The sequence below is a fragment of the Megascapheus bottae genome, chromosome X (genome assembly GCF_031878675.1).
Source record: "Megascapheus bottae isolate mThoBot1 chromosome X, mThoBot2.hap1, whole genome shotgun sequence".
NCBI lineage: Eukaryota > Metazoa > Chordata > Mammalia > Rodentia > Geomyidae > Megascapheus > Megascapheus bottae.
The window spans coordinates 46127206-46154873 of NC_143547.1; the positions used below are offsets into that span (position 1 = coordinate 46127206).

General features: G+C 39.3%; 1 protein-coding gene across 1 annotated transcript; it reads left to right on the forward strand.

The window, feature by feature from the left end:
- Positions 1-226: 226 nt before the first annotated feature.
- Positions 227-27668, forward strand: Zc4h2 (zinc finger C4H2-type containing). Its single transcript, XM_090325609.1, has 5 exons — positions 227-399; positions 20836-21007; positions 23528-23700; positions 24863-25025; positions 26272-27668. Exons 1-5 carry the CDS (start codon positions 347-349, stop codon positions 26383-26385), a joined length of 675 nt encoding a protein of 224 aa, XP_090181735.1. The 5' UTR covers positions 227-346; the 3' UTR covers positions 26386-27668.

A 27668-nucleotide genomic window follows, 5' to 3' on the forward strand; every position in this document is an offset into this window, starting at 1 on the left:
TTCCCTTCATTTTTTTTTCCGTACACTGGTCAAACGAATGTTTCCATTGCTCGGCTCATCTCACAACCTTTGAAATAATTATCTGTGACAAATTGATTTAAAGTGCGACTGCAGGAAGAGAACCAGGAGTGTCTCGCTTGGCCTTCTGGGAGTTGTAGTCTTATAGGCCCTCGGGCTGCCTGGCTGGCCCTGGAGCAGCGGACTACAGCTCCCAGGCCTTCTCCAAGCTCCTAACGCACAGGCTCAGAGCCCCAAGCCCGGAGGAGGTGGCTACATTGTATCTATTGTATCCCTTGCCTGGTGCATTTATAAGATTCTACCCGACGGGAAATTGAGAGTGAAAAGCATGGCAGATGAACAAGAAATTATGTGCAAATTGGAAAGCATTAAAGAGATCAGGTAAGTGAGCCACTGTATGTCGCTGCATCCCTGCCCCCCCCCCTGCCGCCCACCTCGAGACTCTTAACATCTCCCGCTGGGGGACCAAGCTGTTACCTATGGAAAATATCTATTGTTGGGCTACTTGCGGAAGGGAACTGGAACGGCGCGCGTTCACTACTGATTTACAGGTGAGGGAAGGTTTAGGGGTGTTGGAGAGAGTCGCAAACAGACTTCAACTCGGAGGAGGGAGGGAGGAGATAAGAGGGAGGAGGGAAAAAGGAGGGAGGGAATGAGAGAGGGAGAATCAGTCTCCAGATGGAGACCCTAGGGACTGGTTCCAAGACAGCTTTATGCTCTTCCGTTACTGGTCACAGTATTTACGGATGCTTTCTTTCTTTTTTTTCCTTTTCTTTTCTTTCTTCTTATTGACTCCAAAGTGTCTTTGGCTTCTGGCTCTTTATGATTCGAGATCCGACACCCCCACCTCGCCCTCCCTGCTGGCCAACTTCAGGATTCCCAGGCTAGGGAAAGCCTTTTGAAAGCGGAGTCTATCTAGTGTGCTGTGGCAGCTGCCCTTGGCTGCCAGGCTGGGATGCTGAGGAATCCCAGCGCGGGGGCGGGGGCGGGGTGGGGGCGGGGGCGGGGGGGGACCGCGACCTGGAGCACGGAGCGCGCTCGTTTTCCTTTTACTCTCTTGCTACTTTCTTCTTATCCCGCGCTTGAAGGAGGAGGGGAGGGGTTGGGAAAGATGGTAGCTAGGTTGATGGTGAGATCACGACAACTGCTCTGTGGAGCAGGAGGTGAAGGGAGCATTGACAAAGTGTGAATTGCCATCGATAGTCACCCGATATCCCAGTAGCAGCTTTGCCCAGAGAGTGTTGATGTTGCTCTGAACACAATAGTGCCTTGAGAGCTGATGGTGTGTGCCAGCACTAGGTTTTTCATGGCCTCCCCTGATCTGCCTGAGTTCCTGCTTCACTGCCACCCTCCTTCAATGGGTGTCCTTAGTCGAATTGTATTAGTGTTTCTGTGGTGTGTTCAGGATCCTGGGGGTGGGTGGGGGAAGGTGTGAAGGATATCGAATGTGTCCTGTTCAAGCTATTAGACCATGAGATTTAAACGTGATCAATTTGACATGAGATTGAAGCCCTGGAATAATGGAATGAGATCTGCCCATGGCATGGGTGATTTCTTGGTTTCTTCTTCCTCTGAAAGGATTGCATCATATCTTTGATATGAAAAGGAAAAGGATGGGATTGTGATTTATCGAGCCTCCAGTGTGCTGGGTCTTGTAACCTACTTTCACTAATTTCTGCAAGAATTCTGTGATCTTCCTGTGCCTCCTTTCCAATTTGGAAAATGAAGACTCAAAGAATAGGGATGAGTGTCCTGCAGCTGTACAGCTTGAATATGCCACATTTACTCACACATTTAAACAGAGCGTCTGTTGTTCTGACTGTGGTCTGAAGTGCTGAGTTCAAGCCCTAGTCCCTGCCCCCCAGCCAAAAAAAAAACCAGCAAGTGATAGAGAGTGAGTGAGATACTTGAATGTAGTAAAATACTAGGAGTCATAATGCTGTAACAAGAAGTTTAGGCTATCTTATCACAGAGAAGGACCATATGGGAGAAAGGACATATACCCTAAATGAAAATGGACCCTCCCAGTGGAGAACACCATAACTTCTACCATCCACAGCAGTAAAAAGAAGAGGTTTCTTTTTCTTTTACATAACTGAGATAGAATCAGTGGAGGTTGAGGTAAGACTGAACTTATACTCCTAACCAACCTGATTAGCAAGAGACATCTTGTGTAGACACCGGACTTCTAAGAACCTACCCCATCCATCCAGGAGAGTATCAGAGGATACTTGCTTAAACAATTTAAGTATGTTCCAGAATGTCCAACTTCTAATGAAAATGTGCTTGCCATATCCAGAAATCCACTTGAATGAGAAGAGAAAATACATACATGTCAATACTGAAACAGACACTAGAATTATTTGAAAAACATTTGAAAATATCCCAAAAATGCTTCAGTGAGAAATCACAAAACATTTCAAAATATGATAAAAAAGAAAATGACAGCAAATAAATGTGTCAATAACAAAAATGAGTAGAAACTAATGGAGTTTCTAAAACTGAAAAACCTAACAATAACAACACTCTGAGTACTCACTAGATAGGCCCAAAAGTAAAGTGGAGAAGAAACAGAAAAAATAGTCATCTTAAATATAAATTAGTAAGCCAGGCACGGGTGGCTCATACCTATAATCTAGTTCCTCAGCAGGCTGAGATCTGAGGATTCCAGTTGGAAGCCAGCCTATGCAGAAAATTCTGTCCATGACACTCTTGTGTCTAATTAACCAGCAAAAAGTTGCAAGTGGAAGTGTGGCCATCTTTCAGCAAAAAAGCTAAGAGACAGAGCCCAGGTCTTGAGTTTAAACCCCAGTACCACTACACCCAAACACAAAAAGCAACAATAAAAGTAAAGTAACAGAAATCACTCTAATACTATTGCAAAAGTTTTAACATTCCTACCAATGATTGAAAAGGAAATGGAAGAAACAATGGCCAAAACTTCCCAATATCCTCCAAACTCAAGAAGCTGAGCAAACTGTATGTTGCTTCACACCTGTAATCCTACTACTAAAGAGGCTGAAATCTGGGGATCATGGTTCAAAGCCAGCCTCGGCAGAAATGTCCCGTGAGTCTCAAATTAATCACCAGAAAACCTGAAATGGTGCTGTGGCTCAAAGTGGTAATAGCCTTGAGCAAAAGAGCTCAGGGAGAGCACCCAAGCCTCAGATTCTAGCCTGAATATTGACAAACAAACAAACAAAAACTGAGCAAACACTACTAGAAACACTCAAAAGCAAGCTATTCCTAGGCACTTCGTAATTAAACTACTAAAAAAGGAAAATCTTGAAGAGAAACAGTATCTCATTTATACTTACCAAGAGAAAATTACAGAGCCTAACAAAGCAGCACATTTTCAAGTGAAACAAAGGCACTTTAACAGTAAACCTACCATGAAAAAGTGACAAATGTAATAGGCTGGTACTGTGGCTCAAGTGGTAGAGGACCTGGCTAGCAAGTGTTAGTCCCTGAACTCAAACACCAGTACTACTAAAAACATTTCTAAAAAATAACAAAAGTAAGTTCTCAAAAAAGATGGAGAAAAAGGCTATAATAGCAAGAAGGAAGAATAAACACCTAAAGCAAACGTGTGAGTAAATATGGTATATTATCTTTTGAGGTGTTTTATGTTTGATGATCAAAGGGAAAGATGTCTCTTTTTAAATTATCAATAACAAAGGTACTGAAAATGAATTTAGTGCTATTTCCTTTTTTTGTGCTAGCAGTGGACCTGAATTGAGTCTCATGCCTTTCCTTAGCTTTTTTGCTAAAGACACTTGAGCCACAGTTTCGCTTCTGGCTTTTTACTGATTAATTAGTAAGCAGAGTCTCATGAACTTTCTGTCTTTGCTGATTTGGGACTGTGATCCTGAAGTCTCAGTTTTTTGTGTAGCTAGGATTATAGGTATAAGCCAGTGTTACCCAGTGAATTCAGCAATGTTTTTTGAATATATATGTAATATATTTGACCATATTTACCCATCACCCTTTCCTACCCATTCCCCCTACCTTTTATTGCCTTCCTCATTCCTTATTCCTCATTCCTTATTAGGAATTCCCTGAAAGTTTATAATATATAATGTGATCTCAATGTATGTAGAAAAATATTTGACATTTTATAAGCAGAGGAGTTTAAAGGAATACAAAAGGGGGAGGTTTCTATGTTTTTATCTTTCACAAAATCTGATAAATAGGGCTGGGAATGTGGCCTAGTAAGTACTTGCCTAGCATGCATGAAGCCCCTGGGATGGATCCTCAGTACTACATACACAGAAAAAGCTGGAAGTGATGCTGTGGCTTAAGTGGTAGAGTGCTAGCCTTGAGAAAGCCCAAGGACAGTGCCCAGGCCCTGAGTTCAAGCCCCAGAAGTGGCAAAAAATCCCTGATAAATAGTAAAGTTAGAAGATAGTGATAACTTTTTATTTATAATGTGTTGCTGAGAGCAAACATTAATAAACACTGTGCAAAGAAATGTACTTAAAGGCATTAAAATAAATAAGAGAATTATAAAATGTTCACTTCATCTATGGAAAATAGAGCAAAGAAAAAAGAATGAAAATAAAGATGTCAGACTTGGTTTCTTGGGAGAGGACTGGAACTATACATTTCTAACAAGTTCTCAAGCAGCAGGGCTCTGCTGTGATGAGAAGGTAATCAGGTACACAGCACTGGAATTTTTACTTCCTGAATTTGTGATCTTGGCACCTCACTTTGTTTCTATCTATCTCAAAATCTTCATCTGTAAAAATGAGCTGCACATACTGGTAAGGATGGGAGGGGGAAAATGTGGGGGAAGGATGAAAGGCGTGACAGTGATCAACATGCATTATACTTATAACCTGACTCATGGAATTGTAACCTCTTGGAATAACTGCTTAATAATTTTTGCCAGTCCTGGGCTTGAGCTCAGGGCCTGAGCACTGTCCTTGGGCTTTCTGAAGGCTAGAGCTCTACCACTTGAGCCTCAGTACCAGTTCCGGCTTTTTCTATGTATGTGGTACCAAGGTATCTATCCCAGGGCTTCATGTATGCTAGGCAAGCACTCTACCACTAGGCCACACTCCAGGCCCAATAATAATACCTTGTAAAAAGAATTAAGTTGTGTTGTTGCAGAGAAATGGATGGAACTTGGTCATCATCATGTCACTGAACATGATCATCATCCTCAAGTTAAGTGATATAATTCAAGTCAATTTATTATTTTCACTCATGCAGAAACTAGATCTAAAACATGTAACAATATGACATGATTTTTAAGGGTGCTATTTTGAAAGGAAGGGGAAAAGGAAAGAGTGATTGGAGGTAGATATTAAAGAAGTACATAATATATGTATGAAAAAAGCACAATGAAATCCACTGAAAACTCTTTCCTAAAATAAAGGAGAAAAAGTAAGTGTAAGAAAAAAATAACATACATGGTATAAATTGGATCAAAGTATTTTGTATGCATGTATGTAAATATCACAATGAAACTCTTGTAAGTTAATATTTGCTAGTAAAATTAGTTACTCAAAATAGTGTAAAAACTAAAACTTATTAAACCTCTTTAATTTTTTAATTTAAAATTTTTTGCCAGTCCTAGGGCTTGAACTCAGAGTCTGGGCACTGTCCTTGAACACTCAAGGATAGCACTGTGCTACTTGAGCCACAGCCACACTTCCAGATTTTTCTGTGTATGTGGTACCAAGAAATCAAACCCGGGGCTTCATGCATGCTAGCAAACACTCTACTAGTAGACCACACTCCTGGCACCCCAAATTATTAAACTTTATTTCTTTCCTTTCTTTTTTTTGTTGTTGTTAGTCATGGGGCTTGAACTCAGGGCCTGGGCTATTTTGTTCAAGGATAGCACTCTATCTAACACTTTGAACCACAGTTCCACTTCTGAAGTTTTAGTGGCTACTTGGAGATAATAGCCTCACAGGGACTCTTCTGCCCTGGCTGGCTCCAAACCATGATCCTCAGATCTTGGCCACTGGAACCCAGCCCTCTTTCCTCTTTGTGGTGTCATGCTATTAGACTGTTTAAATTCTTAACTTTTCTGTGTAATTTCATCATATTTTCCATGCATGTTCTTTATTAATTTATATAGAGATATATTTCTGTTACCATTTTCCTTCATCTTGAAGGACTTCCTTTAATATTTCTTGTAGTATTGGTTTGCTGGTTGGTAATGGGGTATGTCAGCTTCACTGTATCTGAAAAGTACTCATTTCACCTTTGTTTTTTATTTTTATTTTTTGTCAGTCCTGGGGCTTGAACTCAGGGTGTGGGCACTGAACTTAGACATGTTTTGCTAGCACTCTGCCATTTGAGCCACAGCGCCACTTCTGCCTTTTTCTGAGTATGTGGTACAAAGGAATTGAACCCAGTGCTTGGTGCTAGGCTAGCACTCTACTACTAGGCTTTGCTCCTGGCCCCTCACCTTTGTTTTTCAGACTTAATTTAACTGGAAGTGTAATTCTATACCAACAAGAATTTTGTCAGTACTTTAAACAATGATATCATTATTTGGAGTATGCTCTAATTAGGTGAAAATGTATTTACCATTCTTTGTTCCTCTTATGTGTCTTTTTTTCTCTAGCTGCTTTAAATTTTTTCTCTTTATCACCATTTTGAGCAATATCATTGTGATATAATTGTAATTTTCTTTATGTTCCCTTGATGATGGTTTGTCGAACTTATTGGATCATTAGATTGGTAGTTTGTATCAAATTTGGGATGTTTTTGACATTAATTCTTCAAATTTGTTTTGCCTCCTTCATCTCCTATTACCAGTATTTTATTTATTTAATTTTTAATTAATTAATTTCTGTGTGTGTGTGTGTGTGTGTGTGTGTGTGTGTGTGTGCATGTGAGCTGGTCCTGGAGCTACAATTCATGGCCTGGGCACTCTCCCTGAGCTTTTTTGCTCAAAGCTAGTGCTCTGACACTTGAGGAAGAGCACCACTTCTGGATTTTTGGTAGTTTTAATTGGGGATAAGAGTCTCACAATCTTTCCTCCCTGGACTGGCTTCGAACCCCACTCCTCAGATCTCAGCCTCCTGAGTTGCTAGGAATACAGGAAAGAGACCCCAGTGCCCAGCTATTTTACTTTTACCTTGGTAAGTTCATTAAATATCAGATGTATACATTTGATAAATATTTTGCATTTATATTATGGTATTATTAACTAGAGGTACAATATTGCATAGCAGAGCTCTTGAAAATTATTCATCTTATGTAACTGAAACTTTGTATATATTTTATATGCCTCAAATAACAGCTCCACATTTTTGTTTTCTCCAATCCCTTAGCAACTACCATAGAAGCAACTCTCTGTTTCTGTTAGTTTCACTACTATAAATATCACATACAAATGGAATCATGTTGTAATTTTCCCTCTCTGAATTGTTTATTTCACTCAACATTATCTCATCAAAGTGTATACATGCCTTCATATGTGGTAGAATCTCTTTTTAAATGTTGAATAATTCTATTGTGTACATTAACCATATTTTCTTTATCCATTCATCTGTTGATGGACATTCAGATTTTTTTCTAAGTTTTTACTACTATGAATATGCTGCCATGAATATGGGATTGAGATCTTGGCTTTAATTCTTTTGGTTAAATACTGGGAAGTTAGATTGGTCGATCAGTTCTATTTTAGTTCCTAAAGTTTTATTTTATTTTAAGTTGAAAAGTAAATGTAATTTTAGGGAGTAAAATTATATTTTGACAATGATATGGACATGGTATGGGAAATATATGCACAACTACATAGTCATAAAAACTTATGACATGTTTTATTACATAGAGTAATATGTATCTATGATATACAAACCCTTAGCCTAATTTTGATTATGTTCTAAAAACTAAGTGCCAGTGATTGTATATGGAGATTCCCTTCTTGAATACTTGTTTGTTAAACACATCATTTGAAATATGATGTAAAAATCAATGTTAATAAATGCTTTAATAAAAAAGAAAAAAATTATATTTTGACAGATATATACTTTGTGTGCTGATCAAATCAGGTGGTTACCATATTCAGTTTAAACATATATCATTTATTTGTGGTAAGAAAATTCAAAATCTTCTCATGATTATTTTTAATATCCAATAGTTGGCTTTTTTATATTTGTGTGTGCTGTTACTGTGACTTGAATTCTGGGCATTGCATTTTCATTTGGCTTTTTTGCTCAATGTTGGCACTCTACCACTGGAGCCATCCCTCCATTTCTACCTTTGTGTTGGTTAGTTGGAGAAAAGTATCTTGTGGACTTTTCTTCCTAGGCTGGCTTTGAACTGAGATCTTAAGATTTCATTCCTTCCTGAGAAGCTAGGATTATAGACATGAGCCACTAATGCTCGTTTCCAATAGTTATTAATAAATATAGTCACCTTGCCCTGCAGCAGAATACTAGAAATCATTCTTTCTATCTAACTATAACTTTGTTTCAATTGACTAGCCTTCCCCAATGACTCTTCAATGCCAGAAAATGAATAGACACACAAGAGATTTTGTCAGGGAACATTATTTCTGTACAGAAATATACACTGCCATTATTCTCTCCAGAGTTAAGCAGGCAACCTGAGCAGAGTGGTCTGCTCAGTTTCTGTGCTAACATTGTCCCTTCTATTTGTTGCTAAGGAGTCAGGCTCAGAATGTCTTGATTACCAGTGTGATGGGGTAATACTAGAAAGTAAGAAAGCACTCGAATCATCAGTGACAGGTCCCTACTAGGCTTTTATTTTTGAGGCAAAGGCATGTACGTGTGTGTGTGTGTGTGTGTGTGTGTGTGTGTGTGTGTGTGTGTGTGTGTGTGTGTGTGTTGATAATGGGGCTTGAACTCTGGGCCTGGGGACTGTCCCTGAGCTCTGTTGCTTAAGGCTAGCATTCTTACTTTGAGCCACAGCTTCACTTCCAGCTTTAAAAAATTTTTTATGGCTAATTGGAAATAAGAGTTTTACAGGCTTTTTCTGCCTGGGTTGGTATTGAACCACGACCCTAAGATTTCAGCTTCCTGAGTAGCTAGAATTACAATTGTCAGCCACCAGTGCCTGGCAAAGGAATACATTCTTCTCAATACAACTGGCTGGGGATGGAGCTGGGAACAGTGCTGCTGACTCTTACAGTTGGAGGAGATTGGTAAAGAAAGTGGAAAGCTCCATCTCAAGGGGAGTCTATTCTTTAACTCCATTTGTAAGGAGTCATATCTTTGATATGGCTGGCTAGTTATGAACAGCACAGATGATAATTACAATAAAAGTTAAAAAAGCAAATAATTCCAGGTAATATCAGTACCGGGAAATATGTACAGAATTTTAACTTGTTACAATTTAAAGACATTTTAGTTTGACAGAAAAGATTGCTTTTCCTGCTCTAAGTCTCTGTAATTGCTGTTCTACAATTTACTAAGTGTCAAACTGTGGATGAATGGATAAAGAAAATGTGGTATACACACACACACACACACACACACACACACATATAAACATACAATTGGATGAATTCAGCCATAAAAAATGAAATGCTCTCATTTTTGGCAAAAAGTTAAAGACAAAAGGAACTTATGTTACCTGACAAGCCATGTACAGAAAAACAAATAGCAGATATCATTCATGTAGAATAATCAAGGACTACATGTACTATTTTCTGTTTTCCATTCCTGACAACAGTATATGAGGATTCCATTATCTTCTTAACTTTCTCAACATGTGTGTGTATGAGTGTGTGTGTGTGTAATACTGAGGATTGAACCAGGGCCTCACACAGGCTTACCAAATGATCTTCTAGTGAGATAAACATCTTTTAAAATAATAGATATCTTGACTAGAATTTATTTTTGTGATGATTTAGCAACATTGAACATCATTTTATACACCTGTTTACTATTTCGTTAGTCTATTTTTGTTGCTGTGATAAATAATGAAGAAAAAAACATGTAAAGGAGAAAAGGTATCATTTTGGCTTCTGGTTTCAGCCCACTGTTATTTGGCTCTGTAGTTTCTGGGCCTGATGATTGAATGGCATGAAGGGATGGAAATGAGCTTCTCATGGCTGCCAGAAAGCAGTGAAACACAGGCAGGGGACAGGGCCAGGGTACATATTTCCAGGACTTGCTCCTCATGAACTATTTCCTCCAAATAAGTTCATTGCTAAGACCTAAGTCATAAGGCTCTCTCCTCTATTTTCGTGTCTGTCTGTCTGTCTGTCTGTCTGTCATCTATTTTTGACAGTCCTGGGGCTTGAACTATAATTGAGCTTTCTCAAAACTACTACTCTACTACTTGAGACATAAGGCCACTTCCAGATTTTTCTGTATATGTGGTACTGAGGAATAGAACCCAGGTTTTCATGCATGCCATTCAAGCACTCTACCACTAGGCAATACTCCTGGCCCCTCTCCTGTGTTTTCTTTGGGAATATGTGGGCTATACATCTGTTTGTCTCAACAAAATATAACAGACAGCAGTGGCTTAAACAATAGGTATTTATTTTCTCATATTTCTGGGGGCTAGAAGTCCATGATAAAGGTTATGTTAATTTTACTTTTCTAAGACTTCTCTTCATGAAGGGGTGAATCGTTATTTTCTCATTGTATTCTTGCAGGGTTGTCACTGGCCTTTCCTCTGTGTGGAGAGAGAGAGGGGAAAGGAAACAAGCAAGAGAGAGAGGTGGGGGAGTGAGGGAGTGAGGAAGGAGAGTATGGGTCCGTTCTTCCTTCCTTCCTTCCTTCCTTCCTGCCTACCGGCCTGCCTGCCTGCCTACCTTCCTTCCTTCCTTTTTTTGTTGCCAGTCCTAGGGCTTGAACTCAGTCCTGGGAACTATACTTGAGCTTTCTCAAGCTAGCACTCTACCCTTGAGCCACAGCATCACTTCCAGCATTTCCTGTGTATGTGGTACCAAGGAATTGAAGTCAGAGCTTTGTGCATGCTAGACAAGCTCTTTGGAGACAGGATCTTTCCGTATAGCCCCAAGTTGGCTTAAATTTAAAGATCATCCTACATCTACCTACTTAGTGTTATGGATACACACATGTGCCACCACTACTCAGAGAGGCCCTTTCACTTGTTTGAGACAGAGTTTCAGTATATAGTACAAGCTTTGCTGCTTCCTCTCCTTCTTTTGTAGAATAGAATAAAGGGTAGGTCTGAAAAAGAACTTGAAGTTATGATTGAATACTCTAAAATTTCAAGAGATACATAATGAAAGAGGCAAGTCATTTTTATGAATGTCAAATAGCATAGTCCCATAGAAATCTATATCAAGATACATTATACGTAAATTCTGAAAATTGGAGAAAAATTCCTTTAACTAGGCAAAGAGAGATAATAACATCATATATACAGGAGAAACAGTTGGACTGAGGAGGCCCACTGCAGTGGCACAAGACTTTCTGAATTGCTGAAAGAAATCACCTTCAACACAAATTTTATTTTATTTTTTTCAATATTTGAAAATCAATGTATATCAATACATTGTGGAAATAAAGAAGAAAAATCATATTAATTGATAATCTTATCACATTCAACTCAGTAAACAAAGAATAGACAGTTTTCTAAGAGTATATTTATCATACTCGAGAAGTATGACATTTGTATAGTTATTATCTAATAATGTATATTCAGATTTACCCAGTTGTTCCAATACTGTCATAGCTCCTTTTGTCCCAGTATAAATCTAGGTGTGTGTGTGTGTGTGTGTGTGTGTGTGTGTATGGGCATAAAGGGAGGTTCTTCTATTCACTTATGGTAATAATTATACATTAAATATAACATATGAAATATAATACAAGCATTAAAATAAGCTATGGAAAATACTACACATATTAGAAATGCTGTAGGTAAAATATATTGATAAAAAAAGTGCTATCCCACAGTGCCCAGGCCCTGAGTTCAAGCCCCAGGACTGGCAAAAAAAATGCTATTTATGATAGGAAGGCAGGAAAAAGAAAACAGAATTGAATAAGAGAGAAATCAAATAGTAAAACAAATCAAATAATTGATTCAAGCTCTAAAATCAGTAAATACACAAAATTTAGTCTAAAGAGTAAAATGAACACACTAGTTACCCCAAAGGTTAGAAGGTGAGGAGGTTAAAAAAAGAGTAATAGAATGGTGAATATGATCAAAGTATATTATATGCATGCATATACATGCTCTAATGGAAGCTTTTACTTTGTACAGTTAATATATACCAATAAAAATTATACAATAGAGGTAAAATAAAACAAAAATATAAACTATTACTCATTTATACATTGTAATAAACTGTAAAAAAAAGTAAAAAGTAGATCATATACCACAGGTCCATTAACAAAAGGAAGTCAGAAATGTATTAATAACAGGTCAAGTAGCCTTCATGGAAAGGAAATACAAACTACATGCAGCAAAAGCCAAAATACCTAAAAGAACAGATAAGTCTACAACCATATTTGGAGTGATCAAAACAGCTCTGTCACTATCTAATATTACTAGCCAGAAGACAACTGTAATATAGAACTCCATATCACCATGAACCAATAGGATTTAGTTGACATTTGCAGAATACTCTACACAATCACAACAGAACACATATTCTTTTCAAATGCCAATAGAACATGTATCAAAATAATTCATATACTGTGATAAAAATATGATCTTCAACAAATTTAAAACAAATGAAATGCATAATATGTTCTCTGACATTAAAAAATTATTCATTTGTATTTCAAAGGTGAAATCTCACAGAAAGTAAAAATACACTGAACTGCATGAAAATGGAAGTATAATACATCAAAATTTGTATTATACAGCAAAACCATCAATAAAAGGAAAAATTTTTGCTAGTCCTGAGACTTGAACTTGGGGCTTGGCCACTGTCCTTGGACTTTTTCAAGGCTAGTGCTCTACCACTTGATCCACAACACCACTTCTGACTTTTTCTCTATGTGTAGTACCAAGAACGTGAACCCAGGGCTTCATGCATGCTAAGCAAGCACACTACCATTTGTGGTCAAACTCCCAGCCTCAAAGGAAAATTTATTGCATTAAATATTTACATTAGAACAAATTCCTCAACTCAGTAATCTGAACTTTTATCGATGGACACTAGAAGAGAAGAGGAAAAAAATAACAAAAGCAAGCAGACAACAGGAAATAATAAATATAAGAACAAAATTCAGTGAATTAAAAACTACACACACATATCTCAAAATATGGTAGCAGCACTCACAAAAAATACAGACAACAAAAACAAAACATAATATCAGTACAGATCCCATGACAAAAGGTTACCAGCTATAAAAATATATGCCAGGTGCTGATGGCTGACACCTGCAATCCTTGCTACTCAGGAGTCTGAAATCTAAGAACCCCAGTTCAAAGTTAACTCAGGAAGAAAAGTCTATAAGACTTTTATCCGGTTAACAAGCCAAAAGTCCAAAGTGGAACTGTGACTCAGGTGGTAGAGTACCAGCCTTGAGAAATAAAGGCCTAAATTGAACCCCCAGTCCTGACATGCACATACACAAAAAAGATATACTGCAAGAAATAAGAAATGTGACATAGAACAGAATTAAACACATGTTATTGCAAAAAATGGTATCAATAGACTTGTTCAGCACAAGTTTACCACAATTTTTCAATTTGTAGATAATGCATTTTAACTTTCTGTTGCTGTGACAAAAACACCTGTAAAAAGCAACTTGAAGAAGTGCAAATGTTTACTTTGGTTCATGGTTTTAGAGTTTTAAAACAATGTGCACATTGTTCTGGGCATGGAGTGATGCAGAAAATCATGGTGGGAATTCTGTGGTACAGTGGAGCTTCTCATCTCATGGTGGCCAGAAATGGAGGACAAAGGGAAAAACAAGCACAGAGACAGTGAGAGTGAAAGGCAGAGAAACAAAGAGAGACATACATACATACATACAGACAGACAGACAGACAGACAGACACACACACACACACACACACACACACACACACACACACACACAGAGCACTGCCCCCAATGATCACCATTCTCCAACTAGGCTCCCTTCCTGAAATTTCTGCCCCCATCCAACAGATCATTAAGTTTTGAATTAATTAGTGAATCAATTCACTTATGAGATGAGAGCCTTCATGACCCAACTACACTTTAAAAGCCCCACCTCTGGGCGGGGAGCATAGCCTAGTGGTAGGGTGCTTGCCTAGCATGCACAAATCCCTGGGTTCAATTCCCCAGTACCACATATACAGAAAAAGCTGGAAATGGTGCTGTGGCTCAAGTGGTAGAGTGCTAGCTTTGAGAAAGCTCAAGGACAGTGCCCAAGCCCTGAATTCAAGCCCCAGGACTGGTTAAAAAAATAGGCTTAAAGGCCCCACCTCTGAATACTGATATACTTATTGTGGGACCAGCCTTTAATGCATGAATTTTTGGGGATATTTAAAATCTAAACCATAATGAAGCATATTTGTGAAGCAAATTAAATACATCTATAGATAGTTAAAATAGTCCCATATAACTATTTAGGAATTGAATATGTAACTTGACAACTCTCAAAATTGGAATATCTGAGCCCAGATGGCTTCACTGGAGAATCCTTCCAAACATTTAAAAAGAATTAACACCAGTGCTTCACAGTCTCTTCCAGAAAGTAGCAGTGTAAAGAACACTTCTCATTTCATCTTCTGAAGTTATTATTACCCTGATACCAACTTCAGGCAAAGACAGTATAAGAAAAGAAGGGAAAAAAGCAGCATCAGAATCATTTATGAATGTAGATGCAAAACTCTTTATTAACAAATAGTATTTAGCAATGCATAAAAATAATTACACTTTGAAACAAATTGGGATTTATTCAGGAGATGCAAGACCAGCTAATGATTCAAAAGTCCATCACCATATGGGTGGTGGTGGCTCATGCCTGTATTCTACCAAGGACACTGAGATCTGACCATCATGGTTCAAAGCCAGCCTGGGTAGGACAGCCCATGAGGCTCATATTTCAATTAAGCAGTGAAATACTAGATGCGGAGCTGTGGCTCAAGTGGTAGAACATCATCCTTCAGAAAAATCAATGGAACAGCTTCCAACATTGAGCTCAGGCCCCATTACTGGTACAAAAAAATAGTGTCCTTCAACAGGTTTAAGAAAAATCACATGATCATATCAATTTGTACAGATGATACACTTGATAAAATTCAACACACATTTGTTGCAAAAATCTCTTAGAAAACCAAGACTATAGGGGGAACTCCTGATTAATAAATAGCATCTACAAAACCCCTAAATATTTAATTGTGAAAGAAGGAATGCTGTCCCCCAAAGATCAAAGAGAGCAAGGGTGTTCACTCTTAGCACTACTATTCAATAGAATACCAGAAGTTCCTGGCAGGCCAGTTAGGTAAGAAAGACATATGCTCATAGAGAAATGTAACTGTGCTTATTTGTAGATGATGTGACTGACTGTTGTAGGAAATGGCTTATATATATTACATTATGCTATATATTATAATATATACATTACACACACACACACACACACCACACACACTTATTTTTTGGCCAGTTCTGAGGCTTGAACTCGGGGCCTGGGCACTTGAACTCTTCTGCTCAAGACTATCAATCTACCACTTTAGCCACAGTACCACTTCCGACTTTTTCTATGTATGTGCTACTGAGAAACCAAACCCAGGACTTTTTGCATGCTAGACAAGCACTCTACCCAGCCCCTGGAAATATATTTTTAAATTATATACAATTTTAATGAGATCTCCTAAATCTAATGAATTCAGCTAATTTACTAAAATCAATAGTATGTTTATAATCTAGCATCGAGCATGTGGAAGCCATGATTTAAAACATAAAGCCACATTAAAATCACAAAATTACTTAAATTCATTAAGAAATGTGAAATTATACAGATACTAGTGGCTCAAAGCTTTAATTGTTGCTACTCCAGAGGCTGATATGTGATGATTGAAGTTTGAAGCCAGCCCAGAAAGAAAAGTTTAAGAGACTCTTAATTCCAATTAATCATCAAAAAGCCAGAAGTGGAAATGTAGTTCAAGTGGTAGACTGCCAGCCTTGAGTGAAAAACACAAAAGAAAAAAAAACATATCAAAACTCGCTTGAGGACAGGAGCATGGCCTAGTGGTAGAGATCTTGCCTAACATGCACAGAGCCCTGGGTACAATTCCTTGATAGCACATACACAGAAAAAGCTGGAGGTGGTGCTGTGGCTCAAGTGGTAGAATGCAAACCTTGAGAAAGCCCAAGGACAGTGCCCAGGGGCTTAGATTAAACCCCAGGACTGGAAAAAAAGAGCTGGGTGCCAGTGGCTCATGCCTGTAATCCTAGCTACTCAGGAGGCTGAGATCTGAGGATCACAGTTCAAAGCCAGCCTGGGGACAAAAGCCCATGAGGCTCTTATCTCCAACTAACCATCAAAAAACTGGAAGTGGTGCTGTGGCTCAAGTGGTAGAGCACTAGCCTTGAGCTGAAGAGCTCAGGAACAGGGCCCAGGCTCAGAGTTCAAGCCCCGTGATCAACAACAACAAAAAGAAATTGTTTGAAGCCCTAAATTCAATCCCCAATACTGACACAAAAAGAATAAGTAAATAAAAGCATAAAGAAAAAGGAAAGAAATGTAAAATTACTTGGTTATTGCTATTTGTTGTTGTACAACTGAGAATGTCTACAATGGTGTCAACATTACAGCTGTCCTATACTCATAGACAAAGGTTGACACTACTCTCTTGCTGGTGACAGACAGGGAGAGGAGATGCCATGACTTGAGGAAGAATTCATGACTTGATTTTCCATGTGCAGACAGCAGTTAACTCTGACTCTACCATGTAAAAAAATGGTGTATTTTTATTTAATCTGAGATTTCAGTGTTTCCTGCCTGTCAAGATGAAGTTCTGGGAACAGTAGACACAGAGGGAGAAAGAGTAGATAAAAGGTGCTCATCCAAGTGGAGATGGCAAAGCTATGTTAATTTCTACTAAGTATCAATGGGAGAAACCATTCATCTTTGATTTCATTTAATGGTACTTGTCGCTATGTTAATTGACTTGATTCTGAATTAGAAAAGCTTGCCCTGTAGCATGCCACTGAAATTACTAGATAGCTTATGCTAATGATTATTATTTTGATCTTTGTAATCATAATATACCTGGCTAGTCAGGGTGTTATATAGACACAGACAGACAGACAGACAGACAGACAGACAGACAGACACACACACACACACACACACACACACACACACTACTTGTTTTAAGCTCTTTATAACAAAATCCAAACTAGAAGTATCAGGCCCTATTATATTGACTACCTACCATGAACTGTGTCATCAACTGATGAACTGGAGAACTTGTGATAGTACATGAAAATTTACTATGTGAACTGTCCAGTATACGTGATTATGCCCATGTTATATTAATACTGTTTACATTAAGTTTCCCTCTTTCTCTGGGAACAAAAGGTCCAACTTATCCTAAGCTCCAACGTGTATTATAAATACTGACAACCTCCCTAGTTTCAACTATGCTACAGTCCCTTTTTTAGTGGATGGTTCCACCAGTATATACTGGTCTTGTTTTGATTTTTTTTTGTGCTGCTACTAGGGATTGAACTCAGGGCCTGAGAGTTTTTTTTTTTGCCAGTCCTGGGCTTGAGCTCAGGGCCTGAGCATTATCCTTGGACTTTCTCAAGGCTAGAGCTCTATCACTTGAGCCTCAGCACCACTCACAGCTTTTTTCTATGAATGTGGTATCAACGAATCAAACCCAGGTCTTTATGCATGCAAGGCAAGCACTCTACCACTAGGCCATACTTCAGCCCCAGGGCCTAAGCTTTTTTGCTTAAGTTTGACACTTTACAATTTGAGTCATACCTCCACTTCTAGCTTTTGGTAGTTAATTAGTTAAAAATCTCACAGACTTTCTTGTCCAGACTGGCTTAAAACACCCCATCCTCAACCTCCTGACTTTCTAGGATTCCTGGTGTGAACTACCTGTGACCAGCTGTTTAGTTGCTTTTTTCTACTTTGAGGCCATTGTTCATGTTGTTGTCATTCCTGGACTGCTCTCTTCTGTGTCTACCTGCACTAACCAGCTAACCTGCTCATTGTTTAGGTCTCAGCTGAGGGGTCACAACTTCAGATTGTTAGGGAACCTTCTTAGGGCTGACAAACTTCTTGGGGAGGTTTTACTGGGGTTTCAACTTAAGACCTCATGCTTGCTAGGCAGGTACTCTTCTGCTGTGCTATGCCTCCAGGCCCTGACAGCTATCCTACCTCTACCATATCCCTCAGCCTATGTTATGGTATCCTTCCATTTCATTCTGCATCTGCTCTCTACAACTCACCATGAGGTTTCACGTATAACTTTGTCCAGGGATCTGTTTTGCTCATATATTATTGTCTTTTCCTATCTGTTTCAGTAGATGATTTATGATAGTTGTTCAGTAAATATTTTTGAATGGATATGTAAGTAAACCCTCTATGTTTGGTCCTTAATAGGTGCTCAATAAATATAGTTGTAGTTTTTATTAATGTCCAAGGCAAATAGTCAAGGGCAGAAAAAGGTTTTGTACAGTTTTAAATCTGATGTGATTTCCTACAGTCAGGGCCAATGAAAAATCTATATAATTCATATATAAGGTATTTCAGTATTGTAACAAGAATCCTTGCTATGTGTATACCTTTTAGCCTGGTACATCTGTCAAAGGCAGTAGGAGGTAGTGGGTGATATATAGGTGTATTGGTTACTTTTACATTGCCATAACAAAATACTTGACATAAACTACTTAAGGGGAATATTTAGTTTACAGTTTCAGAGGTTTTAATTCATGGTACCTAGTTTAGCATTTTGGGCCCAAGGCAAGACAAACATCATGGAGTGGGAGGGTGTGACAGAGGAGATTCTTTACCTCATGGCAGCCAAGGTCTAGGGCAAGACAGAACCCCAAGGATACATTCCCATGACATACTTCTTCCAGCTAGGCTCTCCCTCCAGGTGGGAACCAAACATTGAACTCAGGATCCTATGGAGCAACATCCCATATACAAATTATAAAGATTGGATTTTGTGTTAGAGATCTTTGGCTTCAAATCCCAATACCTGATTTACTAGGCCTGTGGTCAAACCTATTTGCAAGACAGATGTCTGGAGGATAATGACTCAAAGCTAGCCCAGGGCAAATGATAATGAGATTCCATAGAAGTAAGTGGGCATGTTAGTAGTTTCTATAACCCCAGTTATGTGAGAGGCATAGGTAGGAGAATTAAGATGCAAGGCCTGGCTGGGCAAAACTCTAAAAACAAAACACAGAAGCTGGCTGATATTTAGAAGCCAGAGGCTAGGGTGAAGAGTTGGAACCCCATGAGATAGGCTGCTGCAGAGGGGAATATCAGCTACAGGAGCAGGAGAAAAGAAGTACTAAGTATGAGTAAAGGATCAATGGTTAGGCAGATACTGAGAACAAGGAAATAGGAGTCCAGTAGGGAAATAGCAATGTGCCTTAAAAGAACCTCCTTCTAGAATCTTGTACCAACTCCCTTAGCTAGGCCCCTTTGAAACCCCTCATGCATATTTTGAACTTAAAATCTTGGTGTATTATAATTGCAGTCTTCATGTATATAGTTTCATTAAGAAATGTCATTAGCAATTTCCACATTACAAACATTTCTGTTTTGCTTATCCATCATGTATTGACTTTTGCCTTTTGGAATTACTTCATTAATATAAACTCCTAGGTATGAGGCTACTGAGGCAGAGGTTATGTAGTTTGGATTTAACAATTATAAACAAGATTTTTGAAAGGAAGACATAATTCATAATAATTCACACCTCCTTTCTCTTCTGAAACTGAGTGAACTCTAGCATTGTGCTGCTCATAGAAGCTATCAGCTACATGCGTTGTTTACAGTTACATTCATGAAAATGAGTTCAAGTGGAAAATTCAGTTCCTTAGTCGCACAAGCCACATCTCAAGGTCTCAGTAGCCATACATGCCTAGGGCTACTGTTATAGAATCCTCAGCTAAAAAGATTTTCATTTTGTCACACTCTGGTGACACACACCTGTAATCCTAGCTACTCAGGAGGCTAATAACTGAGGATCATGATGTTCTAAGTTATTTATGACCTGCTCTCCTACCTAAATGGATGTGCTCTCTCATCCCTTGTGCTCAAATGGTGCTCAAGTAATTGTCCCTCCCACATCTTCTCACAGAACTTTCAGGATCAAGCCACTCTCCACGAAGAAACAAAAGAAAGTTATTCTATTGGCCAACAGGTTCAAATAAAAACTGATAATAGCCATGGTTTGAAGCTAGCCTGGGCAGACACATCTTTGAAACACTTATCTCCAATTAACCACCAAAAAGCTGGAAGTGGAAGTATGGCTCAAGTGGTAGAGCTCCAGCATACAGCAAAAAACTAAAAATGATAGATCTTGAGTTCAAGCCCCAGTACCAGCACTAAAATATAATAAAATAAAAATAAATCTATCTCTGTAGAAAGTTTACTAAAGAGTACCTCTTTACAGTTTCTAAAAATGCCACTGTTACTTAAGGACAGAATTCTGCCCTTGAGTTACAGTACCATTTCTGGCTTTTTCTGTGAATGTGGTACCAAGGAATTGAATGCAGGGCTTCGTGCATGCTAGGCAAGCACTCTATCGCTAGGCCACATTTTTGGGCCCCTGGAGCATTTATCTTGAACGGAAATATCTTCTGACTTCTCCTGGAATAGCTTCCACTTGAGTCTGCCTGAGAGAGAAAGGATTAGAATGATGTTCTCTGTTTTCTTCCTGTTTTCTGCTGACATGTTGCCTACTTGGGGAAAATTTCAGGAATAAGACCCTGCAAATGGAGAAAATCAAGGCACGTTTGAAGGCCGAGTTTGAAGCACTAGAGTCAGAAGAGAGGCATCTGAAGGAATACAAACAAGAAATGGACCTACTGCTACAGGAGAAGATGGCCCATGTGGAGGAACTTCGACTAATCCATGCTGACATCAATGTGGTATGTGGTTGGCCAAGGAAGATGTAGCTGTGAATGTATGGCCTTTCTTTGGAATGTGGCTGTGGCCATTCTGAGGAAGCATGTGTCAGGATGTTGCACAGTGCGAAAATTCAGGACTTCTGAGACCAGCTGAGGCTCTGTCACTATTAGTCCTGGAAAGCCCTATCACTTGGGGCTTCATTTTATTGTACATACATTATGCAGGGGGCTCACTAACCTCCAGGGGCTCTTTTCATGTGGTTATACTCTGATTCTGGAAGTCTTGAGAATCAACACTTTGTCTTGGAGAAAACTAGAGCAGACACCTGGCTCTGGGGGTATATTTTAAGGTACTCTAAAGCTCCCAGTGAGACCGAACGAATTATTATTTTTTTTCTTTTTATTTCGAACGAATTATCTTGGCCTGCCTATCTAAATGAGTCTCCCTCATGAGAGCTTGCCCTTTGAAGACTTCTGACACGGGAAATGAACTTTAAGGAAATATGCTTCCCTCTTTTGGAGTTATCCAAAGAGACACTGTGCTGGTGATTCTTTCACCAGATAGTAGCTTGAAAATGCTGACCTACAAGTTCCTTTCCAGTCCTTAGAGCCTATATTTTTTTAAATTATTTTTTGGTGGGCTGGTACTAGGTCTTGAACTCAGGGCCTGGGAGCTGTCCCTGAGCTTCCTTGCTCAAGGATAGAGCTCTATTATTTGAGCCACAGCTCTACTTCTAGGTTTTGGTGGTTAATTGGAGACAAGAGTCTTGCATACTTTCCTGCTTCGGCTGGCTTTGAACTGAAATCCTCAGATCTCAGCTGATTAGAGATGATTACACTGATTACAGGTATAAACCACCAGTGCCTGGCTCTTTAAATTACTTGTTTTCCATTTTCATTTTTTCCTTTTTTTTGTGCTGATCCTAAGGCTTAAATTTAGGCTTAAATTACCACGTGAACTACAGCTCTACTTTCTGCTTTTTGGTGCTTAATTGGAGATAAGAGTCTTATGGACTTTTCTCCTTGGGCTGACTTTGAACTGTGATCTTCAGATTTCATCCTCCTGAGTAGCTCAGATTACAGGCATGAGCCATGGGTACCTGGCAAATGTATACATATATTATATATTATAATAATATATTATATTACATATTAATATAATGTATTTATATATACATATATTATTATAAATAATATTATATATATGCCAGTTCTGAGTCTTGAAATCAGGACTTAGGCACTTCCTTGGACTTTCTCAAGGCTAGTGCTCTATCCTTGAGCCACAGCACCATTTCCATCTTATTTTATGTGGTACTGAGGAATGGAACCCAGGGCTTCATGCATGCTAGGCAAACACTCTACCACTAGGCCACACATATAGGCCCTAAAATATATTCTTTAAATTACTGTTGATAGAACTAAGGTCCTATTCTTGGGAAATTTATTTTTCAGGAAATACTCACTTCTGATGATGTCAGCTCTAGGAGCGTAAAGGAAAAGTAAATGAGGTTTGTACATTAGGTCTTAGAATTTGTTGTGTTAGGGATCACAGGATTCTGGGTATCTGAAGAATTAGCAGCTCTGTTATCAGCTAACCAGGGATACAGAGTCAATGAAATGAATAAAATATTTGCCCAAGTGTAGCGGATGGTCTAGGCCAGTAGCTCTTAGGTATCTGAAGGGCCTGTTAACACACAAATTGTTAGGCATCACCCACCTGAGAATTTCCAGTTCAATATGTCTTGGTTGGAGCCTGAGAAGTTGCATTTCACACTTCCCAGTGATGCTGGTGCTGCTGATTTTGCAATCATGTTTGGAGGACAGTTGACCTGTGAGAAAAATCACTGGTCTGTACAGAATTGGTCCTTTAGAAGTATTTCCGAGCTGGCAGCTGGTGGCTCACGCTTGTAATCCTAGCTACTCAGAAGACTGTGATCTGAGGATAGCAGTTCAAAGCCTGCCCAGGCAGAAAAGTCTGTGACACTCTTATCTCCAATGAACCAACAAAAAGCTAGAAGTAGGGCTGTGGTAGAGCACCAACTTTGAGCAAAAAAGAAAGAAAGAGAGAGTGAGAGCGAGAGGGGGGGGGAGACTGTGAGACAGCTCCAAGGTCTGAGTTCAAACTCCAGTGCCAGCACAAAAAAAGAGAAGAATTTTCCTAGAGAAGTCTTTTCTTTCCTCTGAAGCTCAGTTGTCTGACCTGAAAAAGAGTGATAGGGTAAATGAGCCTTCACAGCTCTGAGATACTATTTGAACATTACCATTTATTCAGTGTTTATTCTGTTAGTCCTTATACTCAGTACTTTATATGAATCATTGAATCTTCATCAAGATTGCATGGGATATGCAGTATTACACCTGCAGAGATGAAGATGCTGAGGTATGACTAGAATCATGTAGAAAAGACATGACAGATCTAGGATTTGAACATAAATTAGTCTGGTTTTAGATTCTGTGCTGTTATCTGCTTAGTCATAAAATGTCTTCAAGAATTTTGGGATTTTTTTTGGTTCTCCACACATCCCCTACTTTATTTTCCAGATGGAAAACACCATCAAACAATCTGAGAATGACTTAAACAAGCTTCTAGAGTCTACCCGGCGACTACATGATGAATATAAGCCACTGAAAGAACATGTAGATGCCCTGCGAATGACTCTGGGCCTACAGCGGCTTCCTGACTTATGTGAAGAGGAAGAGAAGCTCTCCTTGGAGTAAGCTGACTGCTCCTATCTCCACAGTATAACACACACACACACACACACACACACACACACACACACACACACACACACACACACACTGACAGAATGTATGTGTACTCAAAATCCGGCCTGAAAGCCAGCATACATTGTACTAGGCCTGCTAATGTCTGATTCATTGCATGACATTAGGTAAATCTCTGGGCTGGGTTAGGCTGTTATAACTAGAAGGCGGATGATTAAGACTAGAATTAACAGCTGGCTTTTAAAATTATTTGTGATTTTGACATTGTAAATGTTTTAGCTGTCTAGTCAGACACTGGTGGCTCAGGCCTGTAATCATAGCTACTCAGAAGGAAAATTTCCTGAAGGTAGAGCAGGTTGCCTGTGGAAATGGTAAGCTTCTCAGGCCTGGGGTATATAAACATAGGCTTGGGGACACTTAAAAGGAGTAATGAAGCTGGGTGCTGGTGGCTCACACTTATAATCCTAGCTACTCAGGAGGCTTGCCAGCCTGGGCAAGAAAGTTGTGAGACTCATCTCCAATTAACCACCAGAGAACTGGAAGTGGCACTGTAGCTCAAAGTGGTAGCACTAGCCTTGAGTGAAAAATCCAGGCTGAACACTAGCCCAGCCACTGGGTTCAAAAAAGGAATATTGAAAATAGGCATGAGTTGGAGGATAGGAATAAATATCTTTAAGTACTTTGCTAACCCGAGCAAGGTTTCATAACCATTAGATATTTTTCTTTCTTTGTCCTTCTCTCCTTCCCTTCTTCCCTTCCTTCATTTCTCCCTTCCGTCCTTCTTTCCATTAGATCTTTCTTTCTGGTGATGGTACTGTGGCTTGAACTCAAGGTCTAAGTGCTGTCCTTTAACTTTTTCTTTCAAGGTTAGAGCTTTCCCACATGTGTCACAACTCCATTTCTGGCTTTATTGTGGTTAATTGCCCAGGCTAGCTTTATCTGAAGTGTCCTAATCCACTGGGCCTTTCAGAGTCAAGGGTTATTCTTCTAGCAGATAAGAAATTTGGAACCTTTGAGCTCCAGAGGGTATTACTAACATTCTAGAGAGACCCAGAGTTCAAACCCTGATTTTATGGCATGGATTCTTTAGAGGGGGAATGCTTTTATTGCTTACAGAATGATTCAGCCAATATCTTTTTTTCTCCAAAGTTACTTTGAGAAGCAGAAAGCAGAATGGCAGACAGAGCCTCAAGAGCCCCCCATCCCTGAGTCTCTGGCTGCAGCAGCAGCTGCTGCCCAACAACTCCAAGTAGCCCGGAAGCAGGACACCCGACAGACAGCTACCTTTAGGCAACAGCCTCCACCTATGAAGGTGAGTGAATGAAGTGGAGACTATGAAGAAAGCCAAGTATCTTCCCATAGAAGGCCCATAGAATTGTGGGTGTTGGGCTTTGGGCCTTATTTGGCTTTTCTTTAAACAGCCTTCTCTTGGGATGCTGGGGGACTGGTAAACTGGGATCAGTGATTTTGATTGTTCCACATTCCTGGATGGATTTAAATGAAGAGAGATTGGCAGGTCCTGCTGAAATGTTTCAAATGTTGCAGGCATAGTATATACACAATATGTAGTTATCATGTGTCAGTGATGGAGCCACCGGGATCAGAAGACATGTTCCTAGAATAGTTGAGGAGTGGATATTTATATAGTTAAGAAAACAAAGGAAATCTGAAGTAAATTTGCAAATTAGCTGATTTATATCCTATGGGGCAATAAATCTGTGACTTTTATGACTATCCATTTCCTCAACAGAACTAATTTGCATCTTTACTGGGAAAAATCCAGCTACAGGTTATCCTAATGGCCTTACACAGTATGATCAATAGTAAACAGTTATACAGAGACATTCTACTAGATCCTGGGCTCAGCAAACTACAGAGTGCAGGCAAAGTCAGACCAGATTTCTGTTTTTGTTAAAGATTTATCAGCCCACATAAGCATATAGATTGTGTCTTTTTTGTTGTTCTTGTTCCCATATTTTACTTGGATTTTTCTGCTCAAGTGTGAGGCTCTACACTTAAAGCCACACCTCAACTTCTGCCTTTTTGCCAATTAATTGGAAATAAGAATCTCATAGACTTGTCTGCTTAGGCTTTGAACCCTATTTCTCAGATCTCTGCCTTCTGCATTGCTAGAATTTACAAGCATGGGCCACCAGGACTCCACCCATATATTGTATCTTAACATAAAATAGAGTTATAGTTTCAACAAAAACAACATACTCTCAGAAGTCTATATTATTTATTATTTTGGCTTTTCCAGAAAAAGTCTACTGACCTTCCCCGAAGAATATTAAATAATCTATGTGTGACTTTGTCAGATACAACAGTATAGTATAATGCTAAGATGTGTAGTCCTCATTTTGCCTTAATTCCAAGATTTGCATACATTTTTTTACCCCTCGCCTCTAACCTGATTTTTTCCCTTCACCCCATTTTTTGAGGTCTGATTACTGTTTCTTTCTGATGGAAAATCACAATTGCTTTCTGGTCCCTTAGGAGCCATGGTCTAGATGAATATAAGCACTAACTTTCTTTGTTCTGTGCCCCTCCTCCACCAGGCTTGTTTGTCCTGTCACCAGCAAATTCACCGGAATGCACCTATATGTCCTCTTTGCAAAGCCAAGAGTCGGTCTAGGAACCCCAAAAAGCCCAAACGGAAGCAGGATGAATGAAGAGGAGAACGTGTAGACTTCTGCTGATCATAAGCCCTCCCCTTGGCCAGAGTGATTGATGTCCTGATGTGAAAAAAAAACCTTCCCCTCCTTCACCAAGTCTCCTATTTAATGTGATAGAAGCACAACACCCTTCCCCCCACTCTGCTCTTCATTTTTTTCCTGCTCTTGGGATTTCTGGTTTAAGAAGAAATGAGATTCAGGTGCTAATTAATGACTCTGATGACAAGGCCTTCTCTCCCATTCTCATTTCAATCACTGCCCCTGTTTGCAGTAAAGGGCACTGCAAAAGCCCAGTAATGACTATTGCTTCTACCTTGTGCCTGAAGTCTTAAGAAGCTGTAGGATCTGAGGCCGGGGGAAGTGCTCATATCTTGGTTTCTCTTCCCTTTATTTCTGCCCAGTGATCTCAAGAGATAACAATCTTCTTGCTGGACTTCCCAACAGATTAGGCACCATCTTTTCTCCCCACCTCCATCCTCATTCTTAAAGACCAGAGGTAGCTTGGACAAATTTTCCTTTTAATATTCATTTATGAGGCCTAGGATGTTAGCCTACAGCTCCCATCCAAGTCTCTCAAATGTACTAAAGTTCTTAAGTACCAGTTTGGGTGACAGGAAATTCTGAGATCTGTTGGGCTGTACTAGTTTATCCATAATGAATTACAGAGCCAGTCCCTGTATATAGGTCCTGCCTACCTCACTGCCTAAGATATTGAGGCTGAGGGGTAATCTACAGGAGTTATCTTAGGCTGAGAAGGGCCCCAGGATGATTATGGTGTTGGCTTGCATACAAAGTAGGTACCTGCTCAGTGGTATATCGTGGGGAGAGGAGTGGATTTACATTCACATGAGTACCAATCAGTAAACACTGATATAAGTGGTAGACTTCTTTCCATTCATGCTTCTCTCTTCTAAGTCTGTCTTTTATAAGGCAGCTTCAGCTCAGGATAAATGCTGGGCACATCTTTCCTGTGGATTGTGTAGGTAACTTTTCATTCCAAAAGAAAAGGCCTCATGAATTCCAAGTTCTATAAATCTCCTCTGCACTGAACCTAGATAGGTCTCCTGGTAAAGACACTCAGACTTAAGGAATGAAGAAGGGGGCTGAGTGAAAAAGTTTTAGTTCTAGGTCTCAGTCCTCGACTGGGGAGGGGATATTTTTCCCTCTTTCCTTAACTGTAGTTTTAAGTTGCCACAGTGTATGTGTTCATAATAACAAAGGCTCTTCTGCCTTTTGAAGGTAAGAGTGTTATGTCTGTATAAATCCTTTTCAATAAACAT